Genomic DNA, 27,315 nt, shown 5'->3' on the forward strand with positions numbered 1-27,315 from the left:
CCTGCTCCCCTCTCCGCCGCTCACTCTTAGGGATGGATGTTCAGGGCCCCAGGACTGCGGTGCCGGTGCCTGCATCTGCCCCTCCCGGGGGCACCGGGAGACGGGGAGGCAGGAGTTCCCACATGCGATAGGACGGGAGCAGGGCTGCCCCCGGGGGCGGACGGTGGGACGGAGGCGAACAGCTGGGGGACCCCCCACGCTGTCCCGGGGCGCGGTGCGGAGGATCGTCCGCGTTTCCCGGGTGGGGACGGGACCCACAAGCCGGGTCCGCGGTCCCGACACCGCCCAGACGGGGACCCGTCACCCCCGCCCCACGTGGAACCGCCCCGGAGGCCACGCCCCCGCCCCGCCCCTGCGTGCCGGCGGCGTCCCGCCCCCCGCCGTTACATCACGGGCGAGGCCCCGCCCTCCGAAGTACCCGGATAAGGCAGCCCCGGCGGGCGATGCTGCAGCTGTGACAAGGGATGCGCCGCGGTGAGTGGTGGCGGCTGCGGGCGGCAGAGGCCGGGGATCCCCGCGGCAACCGCCAGCCAGGCGGAGGGGGAACGGGGAGGACGGGAGGTAGACGCGGTGGAGAGGGGGGCGCCCATCGCGGTGCCGGGGGCTGCGGGCCCCGCACTCCGCCGCCGATTGGCTGCAAACTGACAACGGGGCAGGTCCCGCCCTCCCCCGCGCGCTGTTGGCTGGCGGCGCACGTTCCCCGCCTTCCATTGGTGGAAGCCAGTGTCTGTCACTGACTGGCCCGGCTAGCCCCTCCCTGTCCGGCCACCGCCCTGCGCGAGCCGGTTCTCCCGTCCGTCGCCTCCTGAGGGGCCGCGGCGGCGCGGGGGGTAACGCGGTGTCCGGGCGCCCCTTCCCGGCGGGAGCGGCCGGGCGTGCCCGGGAGCAGCGACCAGTGAGAGAAAACCCCCTTTTTAAAGGTATTTTCAGTTGAGCGTGAGGGAAGGAGCCATGTCGGGTGCGGGGCTGCTTTCCCGCGGGCAGGCTCGGCGGCTGAGCGCGGGTTCGCCCTCAGCCTCCCGGTTCTGGCCCCCGGGCTGCCCGCTCTGCCGGGGCTGCTGGCGGGGCCCAGGCCCGCAGGACGGAAACGCGTTGCCTTATTGCACCATCGCGTCTGGCTTCCCCTCGTCACGCCTCATGGCGGGGACGGACGTCGAGCCGGGGACACGGGGGTGTCAGGGAGGGAAGGCGGCTCCAGCAACCCAAGGGTGCGCTTGTGAGGCAAAGATCAGAGCGAAATTGCAGAATCCGGATGGGTTAAACTAAAACTGCCCAACCTACGGAGCCTTTCCAGCTCCCGGGTGTTCCTGGCTGCCCGCCGGTCGGCAAGGGGCGGCGGGTGGGGGGGACTCAGCCCGGGTGTCGCCGTCCCCGGGGCTGGGGCCGCCCCTCGTGTGCTGTGTGACACAGAGGACACTTGTTTTCCCTGCTCTCCCTGAGCTGGGGGTGAGCTGTGCTCCGTGCCGGTCCCCACGCTGCCCCGGGGCAGCCGTGCTGGCTTTGATGGTGAATTGCTTTTGACTCCACTCCTTCAGAGCAATTTCCAAATGCAAAGGGACTTAACCGGGTGTGTGTGCAGAAACATGCGGCAGAATGGAGTTCAGAGACTGGCCTGGGCTGTCACCAGGGACCACGGTGGCTTCCTTCACAGGCACTGTGCCTCCTTTGTGGGTGCCTTTGTCCCAGAAGGTGTTTATGTTTCTGTCTTCCCTCCCCAGTCACAGACGGGAAACTGGATGTATGATTTGCCTGCGTTCTCAGGAAATACTCGGTGGATCAGATGACCAGGGTACATGTCTACTGAATATTTTTTCAGTAATTCTGTGAGGGTTTTTCTCTGAGGTTTTTATTGCCTCCTTCTGAGGAGTCCTGTTGTATTTTGTATAAACATGACCAGATTTGAGCAGTCCCTGCCTTGTACTTGCAGTGTGATGAGTTTGACCCGAATTGCAGCAGACATGCTGTAAAGGATGAACACATCTGACACAAGAGGAAAGACATTACAAGAGTTAGACTTTCAGTTGAGTGACTTCCAGTTAATACATCTGCTTCCTAGGGAGGAGGAGCACTGTCCTCACCCACCCACAGCCCAGCTTCATTGCTCTCGACCAGTTTGCGCTGGGAGTATTTGGTGACTCAGGGCTTCTTTGTTCCCTCTGAAACTATCTTGACTTGGTCATGAGTGAGGAGAAGCAGCAGAGGACACTTTTTGGGGCCTGTGGCATTCATTGCCACATTGCCATCAGAGGTGATTAAATATGTGAAACTGCAGAATAAGAGCTCTTTGGGTATTTAAGTTTTTTTGTGTGTGGTGGTGTTTTTGTGGTTGTTGTGTTTTTTTTTTTTTTTTTTTTTTTTTTTTTTTAATTTTTGTTTGTTTTTGTTTTGTTTTTTTCCCCAGAAACAATTCCTGGGCACCACAGCGGGTGTTGTTAGAAGTATTAGTAACCAGGAGGAAGGAGCTGTCCCAGGGCAGAAAAGTGGCTAGGAGGATTTATATTTATTATTTATATTTATTTTTGAGATATCAGCAATGTGACTGCACAAGTGTGCTGGTTGATAGTGCCAGTTAACTGCAGTTATACAGGATATGACAAGTGTGGGTAAGTACTGTGTTTTTTTGGATTAATAGTGTGAGGTCCGCCCTGGAACAGATGCTCTGTCTTGTTTTCAGACCCAGAGGTGGCTGGGCTGTGTGTTTATGGTTTGTACATGGAGGCAGAGCCCAGGTGTTCTCCTTTCAGTTCACACATGTGAAGATTTGATCCTGCATGTCATTGGGAGTTACAGGGATGAAGGGAGCTATTCAGAGGCATAGTGATTTGATTTCCTTCCTCCTCTTTGGAGTAGAGCCCTCCTTTTTTTCCTATGTAGAGGTTGCAGACACATAAGGTAATTCCTCGTTTGGTGGAGAAGGAAAGAAAAGTGAAAGGCAAAGAGGAAAGTGGAAAGAAAGCACAAGACTGATGTCTGTGACCTTGGTGTGACCAAGGAGTCTTGTCTCTGGAGAAAGTCTGGGAGTAGGCTGCCAAAAGGTACAGCAACAAAGTACTATTTATTCCCTCAGTCTATGACAGTTATTTTTGAGATGCAGGGAAAGTCAGACTATAGAAAGGAAATGGTGGTTTTTATGGTCCTTATTGAAGTTTGTGACACCACAAACATAATCAAGATAAACTAGGAAGTGTGTTCAAGCAAGCTACCTTTTCACTGCTGTGCTGCACTTGTCCATAGGCAGAATAAGACATACCCATCAAAGCATGTTTTTCTTGACATGATTATTGTGTCCCTTGAGGACTACTCTGTCAATACAGCTCAGCAGCAGATTGTGCTGCTTCCCTCTGCTGATCAGCGTAGGGTTTGGGGATTTATTTTTAATTCTCAAGTGCTTACTGAAGAGACCCGAGGCCCCCTCTGTTGGTGGCTGGCCTGAAACAAGCTTTTGAGTGGTATATTTCAAAGCCATTTTCCCCTCCCTGGCACTGGTAGAACTTGAGTTCTGTTGCTTTTACATCACTGATTCCTCTTGGAAGAAACCTGTGCCAAGTGCTTTTTTCCTTTGTCTCTTGGTCACTTGTCATTCTGCAGTGTCCAGAAGCATCTTAGCCCTCTGGCCACTGCCTTTCCAGGGAATGTTGTCATCGGGAAGCTATTAATTGCTGAGATAATAGGGAGGCCCAAGGGACCTGTGTGTTCTTGTTAGTCACAGGCCCTTTGTGTGTTGTAAGCTCTCAGATAAATTCATTGCTTCTGGGTAGGGTGCTTGGTCCTTTTTCAAGGTTTAAAGATAAACCAGGCAATTGTGAGTTTGAGAAGGTGCAGGTTGGACAGATGGTCTCCAGAGGTGGGGGGGCTGTGCCGGTACGTGGCACCCTGTGCCAGTTGTGTAAGAGTCGGGATCAGTGCTCCTGGTGCTCGTGAGGTCTCACTGTCCTAAGAGGTGGTTTTCCGAAGACCAAGGCAGGGAGAAGCATATCCTTTTCTCAGCCTTCATTTCCTTCTCGGGTTCCTGTTTATTCTGCACCCTTCTGCTCTGCTTGGATTCGTCCCTCTGGGTTTTCTGGGAATGGAGTTCGGAGCAAATTGTTCTTATGGTCAGGGCCGGGTTGTTCTGGGACATGCACAACTCCAGGGGCCTTTTCTTCATCTCTGCAGATACTGAACCTGCACTGGCAGCACCAGCCTATTTGGATTTTACTTTTTAAGGCACTTCAGTGGTGTTACTTGGAGACAAATAGACATTGGGTGTCTTAAATTTCCCATGTTTGTGAAAGGGGTAAATGTCTTTTAATACTGAATTCTGGCACCTTTGGTAGTTGTAGCTTCATTTCTGAAAAGAGGCTTCTTGCTTCAGTACCTTTCTTCTGGTTTCAGGGTGTGCATCCCAGCGCTTGCTAACTCATCAACTGTTTTTTGCCCCACTGGATGTTATATATTCACAAGGTGTGTGAACCTTGGCCATGTGATGTAAAGCATGCCTATTTTATTTGATTAATAAGACTGATTCCAGGAGAGGCTGTTGAGATAACAGGGCTTTGCTGTATGGTATTTGGTTATCTTAAAGACTTTTAGTCTGAACTTGGCACAAAGTTCCTGCAGGTAGGGTTTGATTATTGCCTCCTGTGGCAATGCAGGATTTGTTATTATGGCAGAGGAAGGAGTGTTGTGCTGACACTCTGCTTTTTTTCTCCCTCCCCTGAAAGCTCATACGCTGCTGTTGTAAGAGGCAAGGAGGCATTTGTTGTGGTTCACCAGAGAACATTCAGTTCAAAAACAGTACTGCAGGAAAAGACAGAGGTTCACTTTCTGAAGCAGGCAGCCTTCCAAAACACAGATGAAAGTGCCTCCAGCTCCTAATTCAGGATAAGGAAAAACAAGCATATATTGATTGGCGAAATCTAATCCATGGCTTTTGTTTTTGTTTTCTGTATTCTAATAAGTGCAAGACAATGCAGATTTGTGTAGATTTTTTGGCTGGAGTGCTCAGGTTCCTTTACTTTGAATCCTCATTGAATTTTGAAAAAAAAAAACCGTGGAGCTTCAGGGGTTTAGGGGGTTACCTCTTGGTTCTCATGGTTTGAAAAGGTGAAAAACGGTGGAAACAGGATTTCTTCTGCATTTCTGTCTGTGAATCAGCATAAAATGGGATGAGGAAAAAGACCTGGTTGCTGATAGTCCTTTGTGTGCTCTGCGGCAGCTCTGGATGGTGCCAGCACCCAACAGCAGAGTCATTCTGGCGAGAAGGAGATGACTGTGGCAATTATGTGGCGCTTGGCATTTTTGGGGACTCCGATAGCCAGAATGGGTTTTTATCTCCAGAACTGAAGGCCAGATGTGAGGTTGGCAGAATTTCTTTGAGTCTTATTTTAGGTAGTTACTTGTTTAATTTCAAAGGTCAGTGGAGATGTACGTTGCATTCAGTGGTGAGGCAGCAGAGAGTGGGTGGGGGAGGCTCAGCACTGTGGCTTGTCACACTGGAGTGGCCTCACTTGGCCTCTGCTTAAGTGTTTGTGTTTGGTGTCTGAAAATATTGGGCAAACAGGACTGTGAGGAAGAAAACTGGTGGCCTACGTGCAGAAAACCAACCTGTTTATGAACATTAAATAATACTCATTCACTTTATATGGCAAATATTAATAAACTAGGTTTACGCAGGAGAACGTGGTGTGATTAAAATCGGGAAGAATGGTTTATTCAACAACTCGAGATGCTGCAGGTAAATACTGGGTGAGTTGCGGCTGCCTCTGAGCAGTACTCAAAATCTATAGCCCATCCTTACCACAATGCATCAGTAGGTTAAGTTCACTTTGAGAGTAGGGTGGAGTAGATTCCCGGCTGTGGAAGGGGTGGATAGAAGTCGAAGCATCGTGTTATATTTCAGGCTTAGTGTTTTGGTCTGATATTTGATCCAAACCCTAGCAGCAGCCACCAGTCACATGGAGAGTCTGGGAAGCTTTTTTAAGGTGTTGTGTTACACTTCAAGCTGTGTTTGTGTTTTCATGACTTAGCTGAAAGGTGGTTCCATAAAGATTTCAGTTTGGCCTTCAATGTAAGATTCCTTAAGCTACTTGAAAAATACTGTCTCCATGTTAGTTTAGTTACTTCAGCTACATGTTGGATTCAGCCTTTGGTTCTTGTAATATATAGAGGATACTGAGCATCTCGCTTGTAAGGATGCTTTTGTAGGTGGGAAACCAGATTTGTCCTCTGCAAAACTGCCTGCATTTTCATTTTGAGAAGATCTTAACCTACCAGCTGCTGCTTTTTTTTTTTTTTTCAGAAAGATCACAGCTTGGAAAAGCTGTTCCGTTTTAACAGCGGAGAGTTACTCTGTCCTGCTGACTGTGTAAAGGGGGCTTGAAAGGAGCCACTGCATTTTGAACATAGTTCTTGTTTGAGAGCTGCTTCGGATCCTGGAGTTATGCCCACGTAGCTGAGTTTTCCCAGGGTGCTGCATGAATGCTGAGCTGTGTTGTCATGAATTTCGAGTGGGCAGCAGCATAAGCCTACTCTCATTTTCCCTGGAAGACGCTGCTGCATTGTCCTGTCTGTGTCCTGAAAGCCTCAGTGTTGTTTGTCAAAGGCTCGATTCTGCAAGTGCCACGTAAGCAAAGAAGCCTGTGAATAGGAAGGGTTTGTCGTGCTGTTTCTCAGCTCCTCATATAATGCCCCAAGCCAGGACACTGGTGACAGACTGAAGCAAAGCAGTTTTTGTTAAACTCTTGGTATTCTGTGGGCAACTGATCTCCCACATGTGAGATGTTTAAAATTGTCTACTTATGTTCTGATAATGCTTAGGAGTTGCTTTCTGCCAGGCATATGCATGTGCTTTGATAGGCTTGTGTTTCTATGCCATAAATAGAAATTATGTCAGATGCTTCCTTGAACAAACTTTTCTCTAAATGCATCCTGAATTCTGCTGACGGGTGGCTTCCTGGCTGTTCACCTTTTGAGATCAGCTCCTCTGGAGCTGTGGGAGCTGACTGTGTTCTGTGCTGCGCCTCATTTATTTTAGGGGAAAAATGTACTACTTGCTGATCTGAGCCTCTCAGGGTCTACCCATATAGAGCTGAGTGCCTTAAAGGGAAAGGTCAGAAGACTTTTATGGAAGTGGTTTCAGCAAGATCAGTGTGGGACTGATGTTATAGACAACACACAGTGGTAGCCAAGCTCTTCACCTTTTCCTGATAACCTGAATCGCGATTCGGGAGCTGCTGGACACGTGCTGAACCACAGCAGATGTCTGCTCCCCGGAATGCACCTGGCTGCGAAACCACAGCGGTTTGGAGGTGACTCATGGGCTCTGCATCTACTATAAACACTCTTTTGCATCAGACTTCTGATTTGTCACTGTGTTGTGATTGAGCTGCCTTGGTAACAGCTGCAACTGCTGAAGCAAGTACACCCGAATAAATTTTTATCTGACAAGGTACAGCAGGACTGAAGATGCATGAGCTGATGGAATTGTAATGTCTCCGCTTGTATGTTTTATTTTCTCAGTACAGGGCAATGCAGAAAATTAAACGCCGTCAGATCTCTCAGGCAGCGTGGAGATCTGATCCATGGCAAATCTGCTTCCAAAAATAAAAGCTGTAAAGTTAAATAAACACAATGCCGGTGTTGGGGTGTTTGAGGTGCTTTGCACTCTTTGGATAAATTTGATCTCATGCCCTTGGATTGTGGCAGCTGCAATCTCAGCTGAATAACAAATGTGCCAGTTCTACTTTGTTTTATTTGTAAGCTAAGTGCCAGTGTGTGAAATGAGCCTGTCTGCCCTCTGATGACAGCAGGGGATTGTTTTGTCCCACTTTTAGGTGTCTAAAATGTGGGTCACTGAGATGCAGGACATATTAACATGACAATTTTAGGCCTGAGGCGTCAGTGTTGGCTATTGATGCCTGTTAGAATGTGAAAGCCAGGCCTTCTAGGTCAGCTATCACTGATTGATTGAGCTTGCTGCAAGTGTTGTTTAAAGCCTCTGCTTTAAAGAGAGAAGATGTTGGTTTCAGCTTATTCTTACCTGGGTGTTAATAACAGAATTGGAGTCTTGACTTCAGAACAGAGGCAGCAAAACTATGTGGACCACTTCTGTGACCTGTATGTTTCATACAAAAGCAGGAATTAGCTAGGACTCAACACAGGAAGAGTAAATTTAATTTTAATCTCCACAGCCTGACGTGTTAGTGATTGACCTCAGAGTGTTTGTCCTTGCTCATTATGTGCCTTTTCAGCTCTAACAGGAGTTGCAGTGTGCATTGCTGTGTTAGCAACAAGAGCCAAAATCTCTTTCAGAACATTTTATGAATGAATGGGGAGACTATGACAGCTGTAAATCTTTGTATTCTTATCAGCTGTGGCCCTAAGTGAGCTTGTGGCATTAACTGCTGTTTCAGTGGCAGATGCAAAATACAGCCAGAATTTCTGGTCTTGTTTCGGGTTCCTGCAGGAGCATTTGCAGAAGCTGGGTAAAATTACGTTGCTTGTTGCAGCAAGTCTCTGTGCTGAATGACGCTTGCTGGGGATCATTAACATCCTGCTTGTGGGTGCCGAATCTGGAAGCCGCCGCCAGAAAGACTGTGGCGATCAAGTCTGGTACTTAGCAGCAGTTTTGGGAGCCATCTGCCTGTCTGTTTATCCTGAGCATGTTCTTATGTTTGTCTCCTGCAGGTCATATTGATCATGGACAGTGAAGAAATCCCAACTTTTTCCAGTCCAAAGGAGGAAACTGCGTATTGGAAAGAGCTTTCCTTGAAGTACAAACAAAGGTACTGTTGTAGATTTGCAGGCGGGACCATTATTTGATTTATTTCTCTGTAAGGCTATACCAACATGACTGTTTGAAATTTTAGAAAGAATCTCTGCATTTCCAGCTTTAAATCTAGCTTTAAAATGTCCAGCCTTGTGGGAGCTGAGTGTCTCTTGCACAGTGTTATGTGCCATGAACTCCAGGCTATGTTCCGAGAATGTCTGAGCAAGAGCAGAGCCCTTTTGCGATCATGTGCATCATTTTATAATTAAAGTGCTGCCTTACGTAGTATCTTGACATTTATCATAAGAAGGCGCCTTAGGACTTGTCTTGTATCTTTACTGTTCCCTTGAGCTTCTTGTAGTTGAATTGCTGGTATGAAAAGTGGCTGACTTGGTGCTGCACTTAATTGAAGTGTTTTGTACCTCGTAGTCCAGTTGTTTGCATCTTTTAGGGGGCACAGGAATATTTGGTCACCAAAAACAACAGGAGAGGTTGGTGTCTTGAATAAAGCTGTGCTTCTTGTGGGGGTAGGCTCTTTGTTTTGTTTTTCCCTCCTTGTCGGGGAGGGGCGGGGCATTGGAGACTCCCCAGTTTATTTTTCTTTGGAAAACTTTCTTTGCTTTCAGTGTTCCTCATGTGCAGTTGAGATGAAGCCAGTTAAACCTTTCTCAGGCCTGAAGTTCCTATGGTGCAAGTTGCTTTTTTGTTTGGTTTTGGGGTTTTTTGGCAGGGAGGTGATGGGCATGTGGAGACTCCATTCCATGTGGAGAACCCCAAGCTGGTTTTGGGTGTCAGAAAATTCTGTAATGGACACCAATGGGTATGTTGTTTCCTAAAGCCTTTTTAGTTTTTTCTGCTGCTTGCTAAGAGCTGAGCATTACATATGGTAAAGGTGTAAATTTAATAAGCCAAGAATGTGGAGTGGCTACTTCCAGTATTTAATAACTTGCAGAGGTATAACGTAGGTATGTCTGGCTCCCTGCCAAAGTGCTTGGTAACCTTAAGATTCAAACCTTGGTGCTTTTCAAGAACCTTATATTTTGAGGTAGTGCAGAGATCCAGAAGCTGCTGTTCTTAGTTTTTGACCCAAATCAGATTAAATGTTTGCTTAGTTCATTGACTCTATCAAGTCTGCTAGCAGTGAAAGGTAATGGAGTACAAAGTGGTTTTCAGACTCACATGAATCCTGTAAATAACCTCTATACAGGTTTGTATTCACACATGCATTTAATGTAGGTCTTTGGTTTGATGCAAGAGAATTAATTTCCTTTTATACCTAAGCTTAATGTACTTCCTCTGTTTCCCCATTTTTCATTTTCTCCTTAGAGGTCTATGGATGACACTTAAGTATTTTAAAACTTCTGTTTTTTCAACTTACCATTTTAGAAGAGCTGTGGATTTTGTTTTCATGACGGATTTTCAACTGATGAAATCCTCTCCTTACAGCTTCCAGGAAGCTCGTGAAGAGCTGGCTGAATTTCAGGAGGGAAGCAGAGAATTAGAAGCTGAGTTGGAGGCACAGCTAGTGCAAGCTGAACAGAGGAACAGAGATTTGCAAGCAGATAACCAAAGACTGAAGTATGAAGTGGAGACGCTAAAGGTAGGTCTTTTCTCATTTTAGATTGTCTGATCTGTTCTTGGTCACTGAGGATCTAAATGAAGTAAAGGAGTTGTCTGTTTAAGATCCAGACTTAAATGTGGCATGTGCTCCAAATAAGGCTGACATCTTACAAGGGAAATATCTGATGGAATTTTTGTTGTTCACATCGTGAACGTCTTGTCATGGAGTTTGTGCTCATTTGTTTGCAGCCTCTAGGTTTTGCCAAGTAGTGGCTTTATTAGTTACACAGGCAACATCAGGGTAGCAACAGGGTGGACAACACAAGTATGTTTTGTCAGACCACTGCATTGTTGTCATTCTTTGCAACCTTATTTTTTGCTCAGAAGGTCTCCTTGGTTTTATGAGACCTTAAGGAAAGCTGAAGATTTGTGCACATCTTTCAGAGAGAATCTCCTACTTCATTCTCTACCAGCTGTGTGTGTGGAGACAGGAATTGCAGAAGGATCTCCATGTGCAGAGGGTAACTTGTAATTGATGCCTCTGTGTTAACAAGTTCTGGCCTCTTTTTGGAGTCTTGGAAAAGCATAATTTATTTTGGTAATCTTGGGTTATTTTAACAAAGACAAAGGTTGGAAACCTACCCAGTGGAAGTAAAGTTTATGGGATTACTTGTTTGTGTATCCAGTCCCAGCTCTATCTGTAAGGCTGGTATGTGTTTTATAAGGTCAGTAGTTTTTCCGTAAGCCCCTATTGGCACCCTCAGAGCTGGTGAGAGCGTGTTTGGGAGTGAATTCTTCCAGTCTTTTGAAGATGAGCTTGTGGACCTGGAGGTTTTGTAACAGATTTCACTGGCTCTCATTTTTGCTAATGGAGATGTCAGACAATAGCTGGTAACAGTGTGGCTATTGTCAAGGGAGAGGCACTGCAGGGGTGACTGTGCAGTTAGATTTCTCTCAGGCTTCCTGGATGTTTGAGGCTTCAGAGCAGCTGTCAGTGCACGCTGTTGGGAACAGATGCAGGGATGCATCTCTGAGCAGCCAGCTGCGTCCTGGCGAGGTGTCTGTGCTCCATGCAGCATTTGTGTTTTTATTTTATGTCCACTTCTGATGTTCAGAGTGTGCTCCTTCTGCCTCTCCTGTGCTTTTTCTGTATTACCAGCAATCCCACATCAGCAATCTGCAGCAATTTTGTTACTTTCTTTGTCCTGTTTTACTACTGATGACTTGACAAATGTACATGACCGATATTTATCTCACTGTTTCGTTATTTCAGGAGAAGCTGGAGCACCAGTATGCGCAAAGTTACAAGCAAGTGTCGTTGTTAGAGGATGACCTGAGTCAGACACGGGCCATTAAAGATCAGCTGCATAAGTATGTGAGGGAGCTGGAGCAGGCCAACGATGACTTGGAACGCGCAAAGAGGTGAAGCCTGCAAAACTCTTTCCTTGGAGTTTTCACTAGATCTTTAATTTGCGACTCAGATTGATCATTTTGTTATTCCTTAAAAGGGAAAATAACACACATTCAGAAAAACCCAAGCAAACCCCAGGACACTTTGCACAGCGCAGTTTTCACCTCCAGTGGCTGGTGGCACTACGTTACAGCAAGAAAGAACCAAAGTGCTTTGAGGTCCTGTGAGAAACAAGCAGTGCAAGCAGGCTCAGAGCAGGGCAGGGCACTGCTTGTGATACTTCCAGCTCAGTGACTCTTCTCATCTATTTGTGATCCTTGTAGCTCAGAGCCCCTGTGAAGTAAGAAACTAATGCTTTACATAGTCCCTTTTAAATAAAACAGGCCAAAGGAGTCTCCTCTTCCCTTGCATAACAGCTTAATGACTCTAGAGAACAAATGTACCCTTTATATATGCATAAAATGAGCAGGCTGCTGTTACACCCAGTTTTGGAGTAGGTCATATTTGCGTTTTGCTGAATGGGAATGTTGCCACTGATTCAGTGGGACCAGGAATGAGCCGCTGGCTAACTGGCAAAAAGATCTGAGAGCTGAGGCCCTGTTTCCACAGGGCTCTTAACCTCATGACTAACTTTTGACACACACGAGTTATCCCACTGACTTCATGGAACAAATTGGGTCTAAGGTAACATCCCAGTGCCCTGCTTTCTGTGTTCACGGGGCTGCTGCCTGTCCAGAGCTTTGTTGCGCACAGCACTGCCGGAGCTAATGCACTGATCAGACATACGGCTTGGGAAAAATAGAGGTGGGTGCACTGAACTGGCTCTTTCCCAACTCCGTGGTGCATCTCTGAGAGCCAGATGCTATCATGTTCTTTTTATCGTCCCCCGTGCTTCTTTGGAGTTCATTAGTTCTTTTTAAGAAGCATTTCTATAGCTTTCAAATTACTAACTTGAATGTAGACTCTGCTAACATTTTTCTCTTATTATGTTTTTGAATAAGCTTTTATGTTAGCTGAGCTGAAGAACCTAATATTCTGGATTTTGTTTCTAGGGCAACAATAGTTTCATTGGAAGACTTTGAACAAAGGCTGAACCAGGCTATTGAGAGAAATGCGTTTTTAGAAAGTGAACTGGATGACAAGGAGTCGTTGCTAGTTTCTGTACAGAGATTAAAGGATGAAGCGAGAGGTACGGCTTGCTCAATTAGTTCTGTCTTTGTACATTGTTGGCTTGGTAAGAGAGATGTGTAGCAACCAAAGCTCATGTTTATAGAAAGCCTCACATAATGAGACCTGACCTGAATGTGTTAGGTATTCTTAACAGTATGCTCTCTATTCTTTGCATGTCCAGTGTAGCTAAGAGGAAAAATTTCCTCATGTAGGACAAAATATGAGATTAATTCAGGATTTTAAACACAGGTAAGAAAATACTATGTTCCACAGATATAAGAGAACTGAGGAAGTGTGCCTCAAAAGTTCCCACTTGCTGTGATTTTATGCCTTATACAGGAAGGGAAATCACAGGAAATGGCAGAGAAATGCATGATAAATGGTGAAATAACTTCTGAATGGTGAAATAATTCTAAAAAATCTCATCTCCTGTGTTCCTTCTAAATATGTTAGAAATTGCCTGGTTTATTTAAGGTGTTCCGAAGACTGCGGTTAGATCTGTGGGATGGGAGATGTTTGGGATAGTGTTCTGGGATATGATTGGAGTTGGGAATTCCCCAGTGGATTTCGCATGGAGGATGCTGGAGAAGTGTTTTTAAAATGTTTGGTGGAAACTGATTTCTCTAGTAGTGGGGACAATCTGTTCATCAGCTGGTGCCTGCCATTAATGCCATTAATTAGTGGGTTTCAACTTCGTTTCCCAAGTGAAGCTTTCTAAAATAATTCCTCAGTTAAGGCCTCTTTGAACTAAGTTTATGCCTTACAAGTTGAAAGTCTCTGTTGGAAGCACAGGGTTTTTACAATAAATATGAAAAGGGAGATGAAGTATTTTCTGAGGAAATGCATGTATTGTAATTTGGGGTTAGGGCAATAATAGCGGAAAATAATGGCAAAAGCTAGGGGCCTGTTTTCTAGAACACTAGAATAATTGACAAAAAACACGTGTTGTTTCTTGGATGAGTCATTTGGAAATTGTTAGCATTTGTTAGGGTAGCAAATCTGCATGTTATTCCCCTTGACAGCAAGCAGAACACCAGCCACTGAAAGAACTGAGATGATGTCACACTCAAATATAACCCTTCTGATCAAACAGCCACAAATCCTCTTCTGGGAGCCCAAATAGATTTTTGATTTCAGCTGTGCTGTTTTACTTAAAATCAGTTCTAAATATTTGTGATGCCTAAAAAGCTGTAATATGTTATACAACTAATTTTGCTCTTACATGCTCTACCAGATCAAGGCAAGGAATAAGAGGTCTCTGAAAGGCTAAGTTGCTCTGCCCAAAAGGGTCAGTCCCTTTGTAATGTATTGTTTGTTTGCATCTAATCCCTCCTCTCCCTTCTCTCAACCCTTAGACTTGCGGCAAGAGCTAGCAGTTCGGGAAAGGCAACAAGAGGTCACCCGAAAGTCAGCACCCAGTTCTCCAACTCTAGACTGTGAAAAGATGGATTCGGCTGTCCAGGCGTCTCTCTCCTTGCCAGCTACGCCTGTGGGAAAAGGATCAGAAAATAGTTTTCCTTCCCCAAAAGGTGTGATTCTTAGAAACTGTGTCTAGTTGTTTGGCAGTATGTTCAACTTGTTAAAAAATGATTTCAGACCAGGTGCTTGTTAGTGAACTTGAAGTAAATGCAAGGTATGTGTGGATCCCACATGCATTGTGTTTAAATCCTGGGGCAGCACCAGGTGCGTTTAGGGAGCATAATGAGTAAATAGTACAGAAAAGGAGGACAAGAAAGCTTAGATACTGCTTTTGGCAGGGTGAGGTTTGCACTCTGCAGTAGATGCCTGCATGAGAGCACTGAAGACATTCGAGATTGCAGGGAAATGCAGTGAGTGGTATTTCTGCCTAACCGTGGAATAGGAGTGGCCAGTGATTCTGACAGTCTGGTGTCTGTTTCCACCCATACTGTTTTCTTTGTGAGGCAGCAGGATGTTAGTCCAGTTCCACTCCCCATCTGGAAGGCTCTGGACAATCACAAGGATTAATATGTTATTTTTTGAATTACAAGGAGTAGATTCCAGAGGAGGCTCTGGTTGGATTAGGTCGATTGTGGGCAGTAGCCTTGCAGCTGGAGGGGGCGTGAACTCTGCCTGTAGGCCTAATGGGAAAGCAGGCAGCGGACAGGAATTAAGCTTTTTCATTTTTCCATGGCTAGTGATCATGTTGTCTGCGTGTTATTGTGGCACAACTGTATCAAGAGTCTGCAGTAGGATTTTAGATTTACCATTTTATGTTGAAGTCAATTTATTCAAATTTATTTTAAAAAAAATGGACCGTTGAGGAGTAGAGCATATAATATGTGTCTGTGTTTGCAGCTATACCGAACGGATTTGGTACCAGCCCCCTTACTCCTTCAGCTAGAATATCTGCACTCAACATTGTGGGAGACCTGTTACGGAAAGTGGGGGTGAGTGCTTGGGACTGAAGCATTCCTGGCTCTGTGCTGTTCTCACTGAGCTTTCATCCTTGTGCACAATTACAACAAGGCCTTGGCCCCTGCTCAATACATGCTGTAGTTTCAAGATTATCCACATTCAGTGTTTAGTGTGTGATAATGTATATTTTTTAATTATCTTGATTTTTAAAGCATGTTACTAAGGTTCTGATGCCAATTTTGTGTGACAAAATTCATATTAGGAGTAAAAGGTTTCTCAAGCGCTTTGGTATATGGGGTTGGACACTGTCAGCTTCCTGTTCTTGCTTTAAATGGAGCCTGCAGCTTCCTCTGTAATGAGATCAAGATGCAGAGCTGGACCTCAGACTCTGGGTGCCTGCTGCACACATGACTGGGGAGCTGAGAGCATGCTGCTGGTGTCTCCTCACGCCTGAGGAGATCTGCAATGAGTGCTGGAAAGGGGGGGCAAGAAGGAGGGCATCTAGAAAATTTTGATAAGAAAGTGAGAAAATAAATCTGGAGAAAGCCAAATGTTCCCATCTGTAGTTGATGGGGAAGTGAAGTGTGTGAGCCTTTAAAGAGATTACTGCTGCAAGTGGGGAAGAGTGGTTTAAACATCTGTTACGGTGTTGTTTAGGATGCCAGGCTTTCCAGCTGAACGAAGACATGAATTCTGAGCTATGAGAAGCTTGTTGCCATGCCTCAGTGGTTCATGTTTTGAGTGAAGTGTGGATTGCCTCAGTGCCTCGCCTCTGGTGCTGACTTCTCTTGGTGGTTAAAACCGAGAATAGCAATAGCTGCAGTAGAGACAGTTGTTTTAGCAAAGTTTGAAGTTAAAACTTACCCCATTGCTCATATTTTGAACCAGTGAGCTCGTAGTTAGTTTGAAAGGGCAGCAGGATGACTGGGGTTACAAGTGACAGGTTTAAAATGGGATCATTGTCAGTAAGAGTCTGCAGGGGATTTAGGGAGCTTAATCACAATCCTGGGTGATTGCTCTGTGAGGACAGGAAATGCCAAATAAGCAGCTTCCTTCCCAGCCTGCTCTTAGACACACGCTCTGCCACAGATACAGAATTCCAGCTCAGCCTTTGTTTAGTAATAATTATAGGATGTTCAGGATTTCTGTGGGTTTGGCTACTCGTAGGATGCCCCATCCCAAGCCTTAGACTCCCTTTCTCTGGAAGAAGATGTGATAGCATGTTGGTGCCTTATTGATGGAATATTTTTCTGTGTGGAATAGGACCAAACGCCATGTTTGGGGAGATGAGTTTTTGTCTCCAGTGGATACATTTGCAAGTGTCTGGTTGCCCCCATGAACATGTAACAAGCATTTGCAAGGACTTTCTGCTAGACCAGAGGACTGTTAAGTTAAGCCTCAGTTTGTGACAGATGGCAGAAAGGGCAGATGATGTTCTGAACTAAAGGAGAGAATTGGGATTTTGGTTGCCCTCCTGCCAGGAGTCAGTAGATGTGGCAGAGACTGTCACCTTGTACAGGGGAAAAGGATCTCACCAGATTTGTTTGGAAGTAGCAGAGCTGAGATACAGACCACAGAGATGGGTTTAGCTGCTGACTTTGAATCCTCCTCTTCCTTGTGCTGTGGCTGTAGCACCTCTTGTTTTGGAGCACATCAGTGGGGCTTAAGAAACTGTCTTTGTTTTGCAGGCCAAGATTAAGAAAGAAATGCTAGAAGGCATTGTCCTGGGGAATAAATTCAGCTTTCTAAATATGCAGTTCCTCCCCAGACTTGAGCATTCTGCTTTAGGCTCTTTCTTAGTCTTCTGATTGGCTTATGCCAGCCTTAGTGCAGCTGGTGAAGCAAGTAGTTGTGGTAACTTCTCCTAGGAGTTGGCTTCCTTGTTTTAGGTAATTAATTGAGTGTTGACATGTTCTAAAAGCTGAGCTCTAATGGAACTGAGCCATGCCTGGCAGCAGCAGCAGCATCTCGTTGTGTGGGTTTCCTTTGTGCCTGGCTGTGGTTTGCAGCTTTTGCCAAAGGTGACCACACTGAGCTCCTGGCCGTGGGGTCATGATAAAGCCTGAACTCAGACAGCAAATACTTTATCTCAACGGTACTACTTTTTTGACATCATTATTTTTTCCATTTCACAGGCCTTAGAATCCAAATTAGCTGCTTGCAGAAATTTCGCAAAGGACCAGGCATCACGGAAATCCTACATTTCAGGGAATGTTAACAGTGGCATGATGAACAGCAACGGCACAAAGTACCCTCATCCGGGGCATACTTCTTTCTTTGACAAAGGGTGAGTAAGGATATATTTTTGCCCTAAAGGGAAGTGCATTTCAGGATTCTGTGTGAGGCAGAAGCTTTTCTTGGCTTGTCTTTAGCCCACTACAGCTTTCAACCTATAGGACAAACAATTTGTGGAGCTAAAATCGCAAGGACGTGGGGAAGGTGGCAGTGGTGGTTTCTGTAAAGCAAAGCACAAAGCAAGTGTGACTGTCTCTTAGCTGGTAGGATGTCGGTGCCTGTCCCTCTGCTGCATGGTCTCTTGGTGGCTGCATCTCTGGTAATATAAAACCCCAGCAGCAAACCTGCTGGTGAAGCGAACGTGCCCTTGAGTAGAATCTCAAGGGGTGGTGGAGTTGCCATAACTACTGGTGCACTCGTGCATGGGGAAGTACATTAACTGCAAGTCTGGAGCTTTCCCTGGTGAGAACAGCTGAGTGCAGGCAGTAAATGCTTACTTGTAGGGTGGTGCCCTGGTTGCTCTACTTCCCCCTCTATTAGGGGAAAAGAAAACATCATTAACACTGTAATTCTGGCTGATTGAGGGGGCAGCTGCCTCCGTACTGGCTGTGCTGTGCGTCAGCCATGAAGCCAGAAACTGCTTTCACTGGAAAAACTACCCCATGTGCCTCCTGTGAATCACCCATGGTCAGAACTTCCTCTGGGGCACTGGGAAGTTCAGCAGGAGGATTTCCGTGGTGCAGTGCACTGTAGTTGTATGAGGAGCCCTGAGGAGTGGGATGAAAAGCACAGCACTCCTCTGGTGTTAGCACAGTGGTTGGTGTGAGCTTTGCTTGGTGTCACTGGGCAAAACACCCTCCTTGCTCCCTTCTATGCTAAACCTCAAGGCAGTACAATTTAATGCTAATATTCAGTGCATCTTCAATCCCGAATTTATTTTTGAGAATTAAATGAGCTATTAGCAACCTGAGGAGTGCCATAAACAGAGCAGACAAGCTGAGCTTCCTGCAGTCATGCTGGTTGGAGCTGACTCACGTTGCTATGTGGGTAGCAGGGCAAGTTGCATCTTAGAAACTGGCAGAGTTTTTGGAGCCACTGCTGTTTGCTGCATTTGGGAAGGAAGAGTTTGGAGACTTAATGAAGTCAGTGTCATGCGCAGATAGGACAGACTTTCGGGTTGTCTGTCTACTGTGAGGCCAACTGGGGCTGGTGCATCGCCCCAGCAGTGCTCACACAGTACATGGGGTTGGGGTGCAAGCTGTCATGGTAGCTGCCAGGTAGAGATTAGAGCTCTTCTTATGGGGCAGCGTGGCTATATTGAGTCAGGGTGTGACAAATAAGCTGATTGCTGTGTGGGGTATGGTCACTTTTAATTATCCAGATTGTCATCACACTTGTTATCTGGGCTGGCTGCCGTGAGTTAGGAGCAGGTTGTAGCTGGAAAACGCTTAGTAACACAGGCTCCTAAAAGGTAAATGCTGCAGCAGAGACAGAGGGTATTAGCAGGCTAGAAAAGGGGGTGGGAGTGACTGATGTATCTACAAGCTGTTATTGATCCCTGCATGGCCTTGCTGTCCTGTCCCTCTCCCCTGCACCCCACAGACAGCTCACAGCAGGGTCAGTACCCTGTGCCTCTTCCCTTGTGCTGTCTCCTTCTTGGTGTTGCTGACCCTGTTGAGCTCTGCGCATGCAGGGATCGGCTGTGGTGTCTGTGCTGTGTACGTGTCTCCATGGCTGCCCTGTAAAACCTGGATAATTCTGTCGGCACGTGGAAGCTAAACCAAGCTGTTACCGACGTGAGGGCAGGCCCATCGTGCCTGCATGCTGCAGCAGCCACCGAGCTCTTGACCGTGCTGGCAGGTGTTGGATCCAGAGTGCAGTGTGGTGGCTGAGCATGAGGGGCCTTTTCTTCTCCCCTCTCCATTCTCTCCAGCCCCTGTACTCCCCTCCCTGCCCCTAATTGTTGCTGGGGCCTGAAACAGCCACTTGTGATGGTAGATCCAATCTGCTGCCTCTACCTAAAGAACAGCTGGTTGGGTGGTGGGATTGGATGGTGGTAGCTCAGCCACATCACAACAGTTCCTTTTACTTTACTCCCTCTGCTGTTTTGTTGGTTAAAGTGTTTGAGTCTCCATCTCCCAACAAGCATGTGCTCTTTGTGTGCTGAGTGGAGCTGAGCAGACAGCTGAAGACTGCGATAGGCAAGAGCTGGCAGAGGGGAGCATTGCTTTAGGGCGCAGCTGGGCTTGCACTGAAGCTTTGCGGGTGAATTGGAAGAGTCAGGACTTTTCTAAAACTCGACAATGTCTGCTGTAAGATGTTTCCTGCAGCCTTGTTCCTTCAGGAAAAAGCTGTTTCTGTCCAGAGGCCAGGCCATGGCAGGACAGCATCTGAGGATCTTCTCAGATAGATGAATACTTGTTTTTCATCATTGTAATTGTTCTTAATTGGTTCCAGTTGGGGAACAAAGTGGCTCTGACCTTGACATGCTCCACAGAGGTTTGATACTTGAAGAGCAGAGCTGAGCCAGCCTGTGAGCCAACACAGGCTGCTGGTTCCTTGGGGCACTGACTTGTTTGTCAGTGCTCCCCACTCCCCTTCCTGCACTCCTGAATGTCAGAGTACTTGTAGTTGATGTTTATTTTCAGGTTGTTTTTGTGAATCTGTTGGGCTTTGTTTTAATAAAACAAGCTAAACTTTGAATGTGAGAAGTGCCTCTGCTTGTACACTCCTAGCAGTCCTGGGAAGCTGTAGGTACATTTACACAGTGGACACTTAATCCACAACCCTGAGCATAACATATAAGGCTGTGAAATCAGGGTGTTCTTTCCTAGTTGATTTTACAAAAATGTTTCCCTGGGAGAGAAAGGATGGTGGGTAACTCGGGTGCAGGCGAGTCATCCTGTGTCCCATAATGTGCTTTGCAGTGCTCTGGACTTTATCCAGGTGACATGCTTGCAGCAGTGGAGCTGCTGGGAGTGCTGCTTGTTGCTGAAACAGGGACCCCCTTCCTGCCTGTGTAGAGCAGAGTCTTCTTAGGCTGAGCTCCAAGAAGAGAGCTCTGGTGAGGTTCAGTTTAATGCCTTTGCTTTACCCCGTTTCTTTGCTCCAGGGCTATGCCCAAGAATGTGTTTATTGTGTGCATAAACTGTTTTAATTTTTCTCCACTAGGCGTGAAAAGGTCATATTCCCCACCTTGGTCATGGGTAAATGAATTCATTTGCACTGATAAGCTGCATGCGTTTTAACTTCGTGCTTGGAGGTGCGGAGTCGGTGGTTACGCTAACTGCATGACATAGTTCTCGTAGCATTAATTATGAACTAATAGTCTATGATCAAAGCCTGAGGCTTTCTCCATACTTCTGATAAACTCCTCTGCTGCTGTGAATCGTTGCAACCATAAGACTGAGTGCTGCCTGCTTTCTTGATCTAGTTAATATTGCTTGAAATTTGTGCATGTTTGAATGAATCGGTCACATTGGAGATACAGGATGAAGTATCCATGCTGTTAATTTAGTTAATTTTGAAAGTTAGTTTGCCCTTTCATGTTTTTCTTCAACACTTTGTTGGCTGCGGGTTACCGAGGTTCTGGCTAACAGGAGAGCAAGTGTCGGCTCGGCTGTCCGGGGAGCTGGGGAGAGAACAGTGTGGGCTGAAATGTGGGCAGACAGAGCTGTGCTCCTGCGCCGTGTCCCCATCCCGGCCAGCTGGGAGCACTGGGGTGACACAGCCGTGCCAGCGAGGTATTGGGGTGCCAGGTGCCGCGAGAGGGGTCCTGCAGCACAGGGGTTTGGCATAGACACGACTTGCTGTGATGAAGGGTTGGACTTGGCTCTGTTATCGGCCTCTCGAGGGAGTGCAGAAGGTTCCCTGTGCTCTCTACCAGCCTCATCTGCCACAGCATTGTCCCCATCCTCCTCCTCACACCTCCTTGCACCTCCTCTACCTCCTTGTGCTGTTACTGCTGTTTGGGAGAGTGTCATGTTTTGAACAACTGACCTGCTTGAAAACTCACTTGTCCTCTTGTTTTCTTGCTGGCTGGTCTCCAAGTATGCTTTGAACACATCCATTCGCTCCTCAGGCCAGGCTGTTCCGCTACAGAAGAATCTTCTCTGAGGTTTCGTTGGATACTTAGAGTTGAGGGAGTCTTGGAGATGAGGTGCCAAGTACAAAATACAACTTGAAATACAGTTTAATGAGTCCAAGTCTTCCTTTAGCAATCAGGGTGGAGAAAGTGGTTGGAAATGAGAACAAAGTCCACGCCACTGCGGGGACAGGCGCCCAGACGTTTCCAGCAGTGACTGGTGCTTTTGGCTTTGCACCAGGACCTGGTTTCTCAGGCAGTCCAGAGCAAGGGCACAGCGTGGGCCCTGCAGAGCACGTTGGATCGGGCTTGAGGGACCGGGGAGCGAGGCAGCAGCACAAGGCAAGGGACCTGGCTGGGATCAGTCGCTGCGGGCAGGGTCTCCAGACCGCTGGGCAGCGCTGGCTCCGTGCAGCAGAGCAGCCAGCGCTGGAACCATCCGTGTGCTGCTCCCGGCCCTGCCCGGGACCTCGGGGGCGCAGCACAGGGACTTTGCCCAACTCACTTCTGTGGTTTTAGGCAGGAGTCATCCAGCACGCTTCATTATTTGGTTTTTTTACAGTTGCTCTCTTTAATGTATTTTATTTTCCTTTAACTCTGTTTCTAACTGCAGTAATGCTGATTTTTCCCTTTTTTGGTGCATTTTCATGTTACCAACAGAAATCTGTGGCTGGGTTAGAGCTCAGTAAGCTCAGCCATAGCGCCAGCTTTCAGTACCCTCCTGTTGCTGCTGCTGGTCAAAGCCCTTTCCTGGGCGCTGCTTACTGAGCTGGCTCTCAGCAGATCAAAGCTGCCACTTTATTTCTCCACTGAGGGCAAGTTTGGGCCGGCAGGATGAGATGAACAATGCAGGTGACTGACTCCTGGAGATGATCCTGGGAGAAGCTGCCACAATCAAGTACTCTGTGCTGCCTTTTTTAATTAGCAAACAATGGGGAAGTCTCAAAAGACTTCTAAATGGGGTCTGTCTTTTCCATCTTCAGCAGATGCCTCCTCATGTCTCTTTTGTGCATTGTAGTGCTGGGAGCACTTCACATCTTTTGCTGGTTAATTCTTGCAACACTCAATGCTTATAGCACTCATTGCTGCTTTGGCTCTGAGATGGGGCTTGGTCTCCCTTCTTTTGGGTATCACCAGATTATTTGTGACATAGGTCATTTAGGCAGAGTTCTGTCATTTCTGTGTGACATCTGTGCTCAGCATTTGGTGGCTTTGTGGCACCTGCCCTTGTTTGTGTGCCTCTGGGAGATGGAAAAGGGCACCTGAGCTGCTAAACATGCATCTGAAGAGGGTTAGAGATGTGTCGCTCTGTTTAAAAGGAGGAAGTGCCTGCAGGGGCAGGTCTGTCAGGTGGTGATGGCTGTTCTCCCCACAGGTGGTGGAAACCCAGTTTTGGAGCAGTTGGTGCCCCAGGATCAACAATATTTGAGAAGTTTCTCCTGCTTGATTTGGCCTGTCCCTTGTTCAGCCCATGTGCTAATGCTGTGTTGGGTTTTGATTCACATACATCTTGGCAGGGAGGTTGTAGCATGGAGAGTGTTGGTCTCCCAAGTAGCAAGTGACAGGAGGAGAGGAAACGGCCTCAAGTTGCACCAGGGGAGGTTGAGGTTGGATTTAGGAACAATTTCTTCCCCAAAGGGCTGTGGGGCATTGGAACAGGCTGCCCAGGGCAGTGCTGGAGTCACCAGCCCTGGAGGGTTGGACAGACGGACATGAGGTTCTCAGGACATGGGGCAGCGCCAGGGCTGGGTTATGGTTGGACTCGATGATCTTGAGGGTCTCTTCCAACCAAATGATTCCATGACGCTCTGTCAAGGAGGCAGGTCAGCAGTGTCTGGGAGGAGGCTGCTGGTGGGAAGGCAACTGTCTTGGTGTGGGGGTAATGTCCCCCCTGCAGAGCTGCATGGGACAGCTGGGTGGCAAGGACAGGCTGTGTGGGGAGCGATGGCACTTGTCATGGGCTTGGAGGGGATTGGTTGTCCCCAGCCTGTGTGCCCGGAGCGGCACAGCCACGGTGCCGGTGGGGAGCAGAGCGCTGGCCGCATCCTGCGCAGGCAGGGCCAGCCCGTCCCCCTGCCTGTGTCACAAGGAGTGCTCTGAATGTCATGCAGGAAACGTGACAAATCCGTCGAGTTTGGCTTTAGCGAGACTCAGCAAACCACAAGCACTCCAGCCTGCTGATGTGGAGTGTCCCTTGTCCCTAACCCTTCCCAAAGGGAGCAAACTACCACATTTTAATCCCAGTTTGTGGTGTGTTTTTGTTTTGTTTTGTGTTTGGTTTTGTTTTGTCTCTCCTCCCTGTCCTACTTGGCAGAGGTGCTTTCTAGCTGAGGGCTTAATTTGCAGAGTCATGTTGGGATCAGATTGGCTTCGTGCCCCTGTATCCAAATGCAAATAGCAAAATACATCTGCCCCCAAGTCTCTCCCAGCAGGTTTTTACTGCGTGCAGCCAGGGATACTCTTGCCTTTTCCAACATATTACAGCAATGCTCAAATGGGAGCTGAAGTTTCCAGCTGAATGGTGAGGAGGTGGGAATGACGGTTTCTCCCCGCTCTGCCCCTGGTGCTGGGCTGTGCTCCAGGCTGTGCTCCTGTGAATGTTAAAGCAAGAGAGGAAACAGCCCAGCTCTGCAGGGAAGTGAGCTTGTTAGCACGGGAATCTGTCCTTGCTCGCAGTGCTGAGATTTTAGCTCTTCACTTGCTGTTTGGAAGGATTTTGTAACTGCCCGGTGTGACAGCAGCAGCGCTCTGACTTTGCTGGCAGGCTTTTTGCATTCCTGGTCCAGGAGGTGCAAGGTCACTGAGTGAAAGCTGCACAGGAACAGTGTGCCAGGCAAAAGGGAGCATGGAAACTGCTGCTCTGTCCTGGGGACACTGTCGTGAGCCACCCACGTGTGACCTGCGGGCACTTTGGTCAGGAGAGACCTGGGTGGCACCTCATGGGGTGCTGGTGGCCCAGGGGCTGCTGGGGAGCAGACGGACACCGCGGTGGGGACCTGTCCTTCCTTGTGGGGTGCTGGGGGTTCTGTCCCCGCCTTCAGTGTTACAAACCTGACCATGAGGGCAGGGGCCTGGTCCTGGGAAAGGAGCAGGGGGGGACGCGCTGTACTGGTGCAGGGGCATAATGGGTTCTGGTTGTCAAGGCCGTGGTGCTGGTCAGCAGATGGGTAGCCAGGGCAGATGCTGTGTGTTGAGCCTGATTACAGAAGATGTGTCAAAGCTGTAGGAGAGGTGGGAAAGTTGTCCGACCCATGTGCACCTCTCCCACCAGCCTGGGGAAGGGGGAACCCCTGGATTCTGGGGCCGTGGGGGCACCCAGAGCCCCCACTGCAGTCCTGCCAGGGGCAGTGGCAGCTGCTGTGTTTTCAGCAGTGCCTGCCGGCTCCTAAAGCCCGTGCCATTGCCGGGTGTCCATCCCCAGTACTGGGCAGAGCTTGTGCAGCCACCCATGAAGGACGTGGGGACCTCACTCCTGGGTGTCTCCTGGGCAAACAGGCAGGAGTTCAGGGGAGTGGTGGTGGGACGCAGCCTGCAGCACGGCTCTGCCCGCTGCTTCTGCTGCACAGACACACGAGCTGACGCAGTGGGCCCAGTGTCTCTGCAGGAGCCACTTGTTCCACCCCAGTGTGGTCCCCTGGGTCACCAGCTCCTGGCTGTGGGTTGAGCACCTGCTTGTGCATGTCCCTGGCTGGGGGTGAACACTGATCCTCATGGCCAGAGCTGGGAGCCATCATAGTCATATATTGTCCCTACTCCCACACCCACTGAGCAGCTGCTGTGCAGTCAGGGTGACAAATGCAGTGAGGGGTGGGATACCCTGTCTTCCAGCTTCTGGTGGTAGGGAGAGGTGAGTGGTGTCGTCTCCTGGGGCTGCTTATCTCTTAACGGCCTATCTCTTCTCGCTTCTCAGGGCGGTAAATGGCTTTGACCAAGGTTCCCCTGGACTAGGAGCATCCCGACCATCCTCAGCGCCTGGCATGCTCCCCCTCAGCGTATGAGCCTGTGGGAGGTCGTGTTCGGACTTGTGGATACTTTTCTCAACCAACCAAGAGAAGAACTGCTCCCTGTTCCTCCCTCTTCTTGCCCTGATGGAACACGACCTGCTCCCCGTGACCAGAGGAATCCTTGTGCTCACAGCCCTTCGTGTCATGTCAATACAGTTTATTTCCTCCTGTTGCTGTAGTGGACATTCTCTGACAGGCAGTGCTCTGCTTCAGGGGCTGCAGGAGTCTTGCTTGCCAGACCTCGGCCAGGCAGGCCTTGGCCCCTTGCTTCAGCTCTTCTCTAACTTAGGTTTGGCACAACACAAACAGTGGCTGCTCTTCTTAATGGCTTCCTGGCTCCTGCCTGTTCCACCATTCTGCTGCTCCGTAGGGGTGGCTGCTGCCCTCCTCTGAGCCTCTGACCTTGGGCAGGAGGCTGTGGTGGCAATTGGGACATTTGTGACTTGAAATCATGTCTAGGTTAGTGACTCAGTTACTGCAGCTTAAAAAGAAAATACAGCTGGGCAGCTGTGTGGCTGTCACGGCAGCTGTGTGGCTGTCACGGCAGCTGTGTGGCTGTCACGGCAGGTATCTGGTCTGGTGTGGGAGTGGCAGGGGAGGGTAAAGAGAAAGGGAAGGGATGGATGGAGATGCGGAGGGGCAGTGCCACCTGCCCAGCACAGGTCAGTCACAATGTCACATGCCTTAGTGTGAGCAGGTAGGCCTGAGCATTGCTGGAACTTTCTCCTGGGGTGCTCCTGCACCCTGTAGCTGTGGGGCAGGAACCTGTCCAACTGCTGCAGCTGTCACTATGTCCCCAGCACAGCTTCCCTGTCCCCAGCCTGTGCCATCAAACTGCCATCTCCTCAATGGGTATGCTTGGAGAGCTGTAGGAAGCCACTAACCTGGAGGGCTGTGCTGCCCGTGACACCCCCCCAACGGGCCTCTGTAAACATCACTACCATATTCTGATCTGTGTAACATAGATGTGGATTTCACAGCATCGGGCTTCTGTGACAGTTTTGGGTGACTGTGAACCTTGTGGGTCTTTCAAGCAACATCTTTGTGAGATTTCTCCGGCTGTGCCTCAGACTTGGTGGATTTTTATCTTTTTTTTAAATGAACCAGCAAACCTCACCGGGGTTTGGGCTGCGGGTTTAGAAACCATCACTGCCTGTCTGGTTCCTCATGTTCAGTTGGCTCTGCGGCTCCTATTGGTTTATTTACAAGCGCTGAGAAAAACCGTCAGCCCCAGCAGGAGAGGGTGGGAAGTCCCTCCTTGCCCTTGGGGGTCTGTATGGTCCTTCTTTCCTGTGCATCCTCTGCTGCATTTGACTGTTTACATTTGTTTTATTGTACATAGGTTTGTAAACATGGTCTCTTTGCCTAAGATCTTTGTACATAACTAACTTGGGCTTTGTAGCTTTATTTATTCAAAGTCTATATGGCATGTTTGGATAGGACAGTGTACCATGCCGCTGCGGTGACACAGCTCATCATGTGGTTAAAACAAACAAAGCCAAATGAGAGTAAACTTCCAAAAATAAAGTTCTTTTAATGTGGAGTTGGTGGATTTTGAAGAAATGGTGGCAGTGTCCGTGTTGTGTCAGGCGGTGCAGGGAGGGGGTGACAGTCCCGCTCTGTGCTGCCACACTCGGAGCTTTGCTTCTTCATTCCAGCTGAGCACAAGGAGCAGCTGCTGCTGGACCCAGGGCTGAGCAGACGCCATCCCCAGCTGCAGCCTCCA

General features: G+C 48.2%; 1 protein-coding gene across 5 annotated transcripts; it reads left to right on the forward strand.

Annotated features, from left to right (window-relative positions):
* The first annotated feature begins 388 nt into the window (after positions 1–388).
* On the forward strand, positions 389–27,132 carry NDEL1 (nudE neurodevelopment protein 1 like 1). Of its 5 annotated transcripts, none has more exons than XM_071816425.1 (9): positions 389–474; positions 8,668–8,765; positions 10,196–10,349; positions 11,583–11,731; positions 12,773–12,909; positions 14,246–14,419; positions 15,207–15,298; positions 17,402–17,553; positions 20,429–20,555. In XM_071816425.1, exons 2-9 carry the CDS (start codon positions 8,680–8,682, stop codon positions 20,538–20,540), a joined length of 1,056 nt encoding a protein of 351 aa, XP_071672526.1. In that variant the 5' UTR covers positions 389–474; positions 8,668–8,679; the 3' UTR covers positions 20,541–20,555. The 5 variants fall into 5 exon arrangements, with proteins under 5 accessions (XP_071672526.1, XP_071672525.1, XP_065708459.1 ...); XM_071816424.1 differs by lacking the exon at positions 389–474 and adding an exon at positions 749–920; XM_065852387.2 differs by lacking the exons at positions 389–474; positions 20,429–20,555 and adding exons at positions 20,673–20,707; positions 25,496–27,132.
* Positions 27,133–27,315: the final 183 nt, after the last annotated feature.

This window comes from Patagioenas fasciata, chromosome 18 (assembly GCF_037038585.1).
Source record: "Patagioenas fasciata isolate bPatFas1 chromosome 18, bPatFas1.hap1, whole genome shotgun sequence".
Lineage (NCBI taxonomy): Eukaryota > Metazoa > Chordata > Aves > Columbiformes > Columbidae > Patagioenas > Patagioenas fasciata.

Excerpts from the sequence above, each read along its gene's own strand:
- NDEL1 (XM_071816427.1), top strand. The coding sequence starts at position 8,680 with ATGGACAGTGAAGAAATCCCAACTTTTTCCAGTCCAAAGGAGGAAACT. Across the intron at positions 11,732-12,772 it reads GACTTGGAACGCGCAAAGAG|GGCAACAATAGTTTCATTGG; the intron begins GTGAAGCCTGCA and ends TTTTGTTTCTAG. Across the intron at positions 17,554-19,434 it reads ACTTCTTTCTTTGACAAAGG|CCCCTGTACTCCCCTCCCTG; the intron begins GTGAGTAAGGAT and ends CATTCTCTCCAG.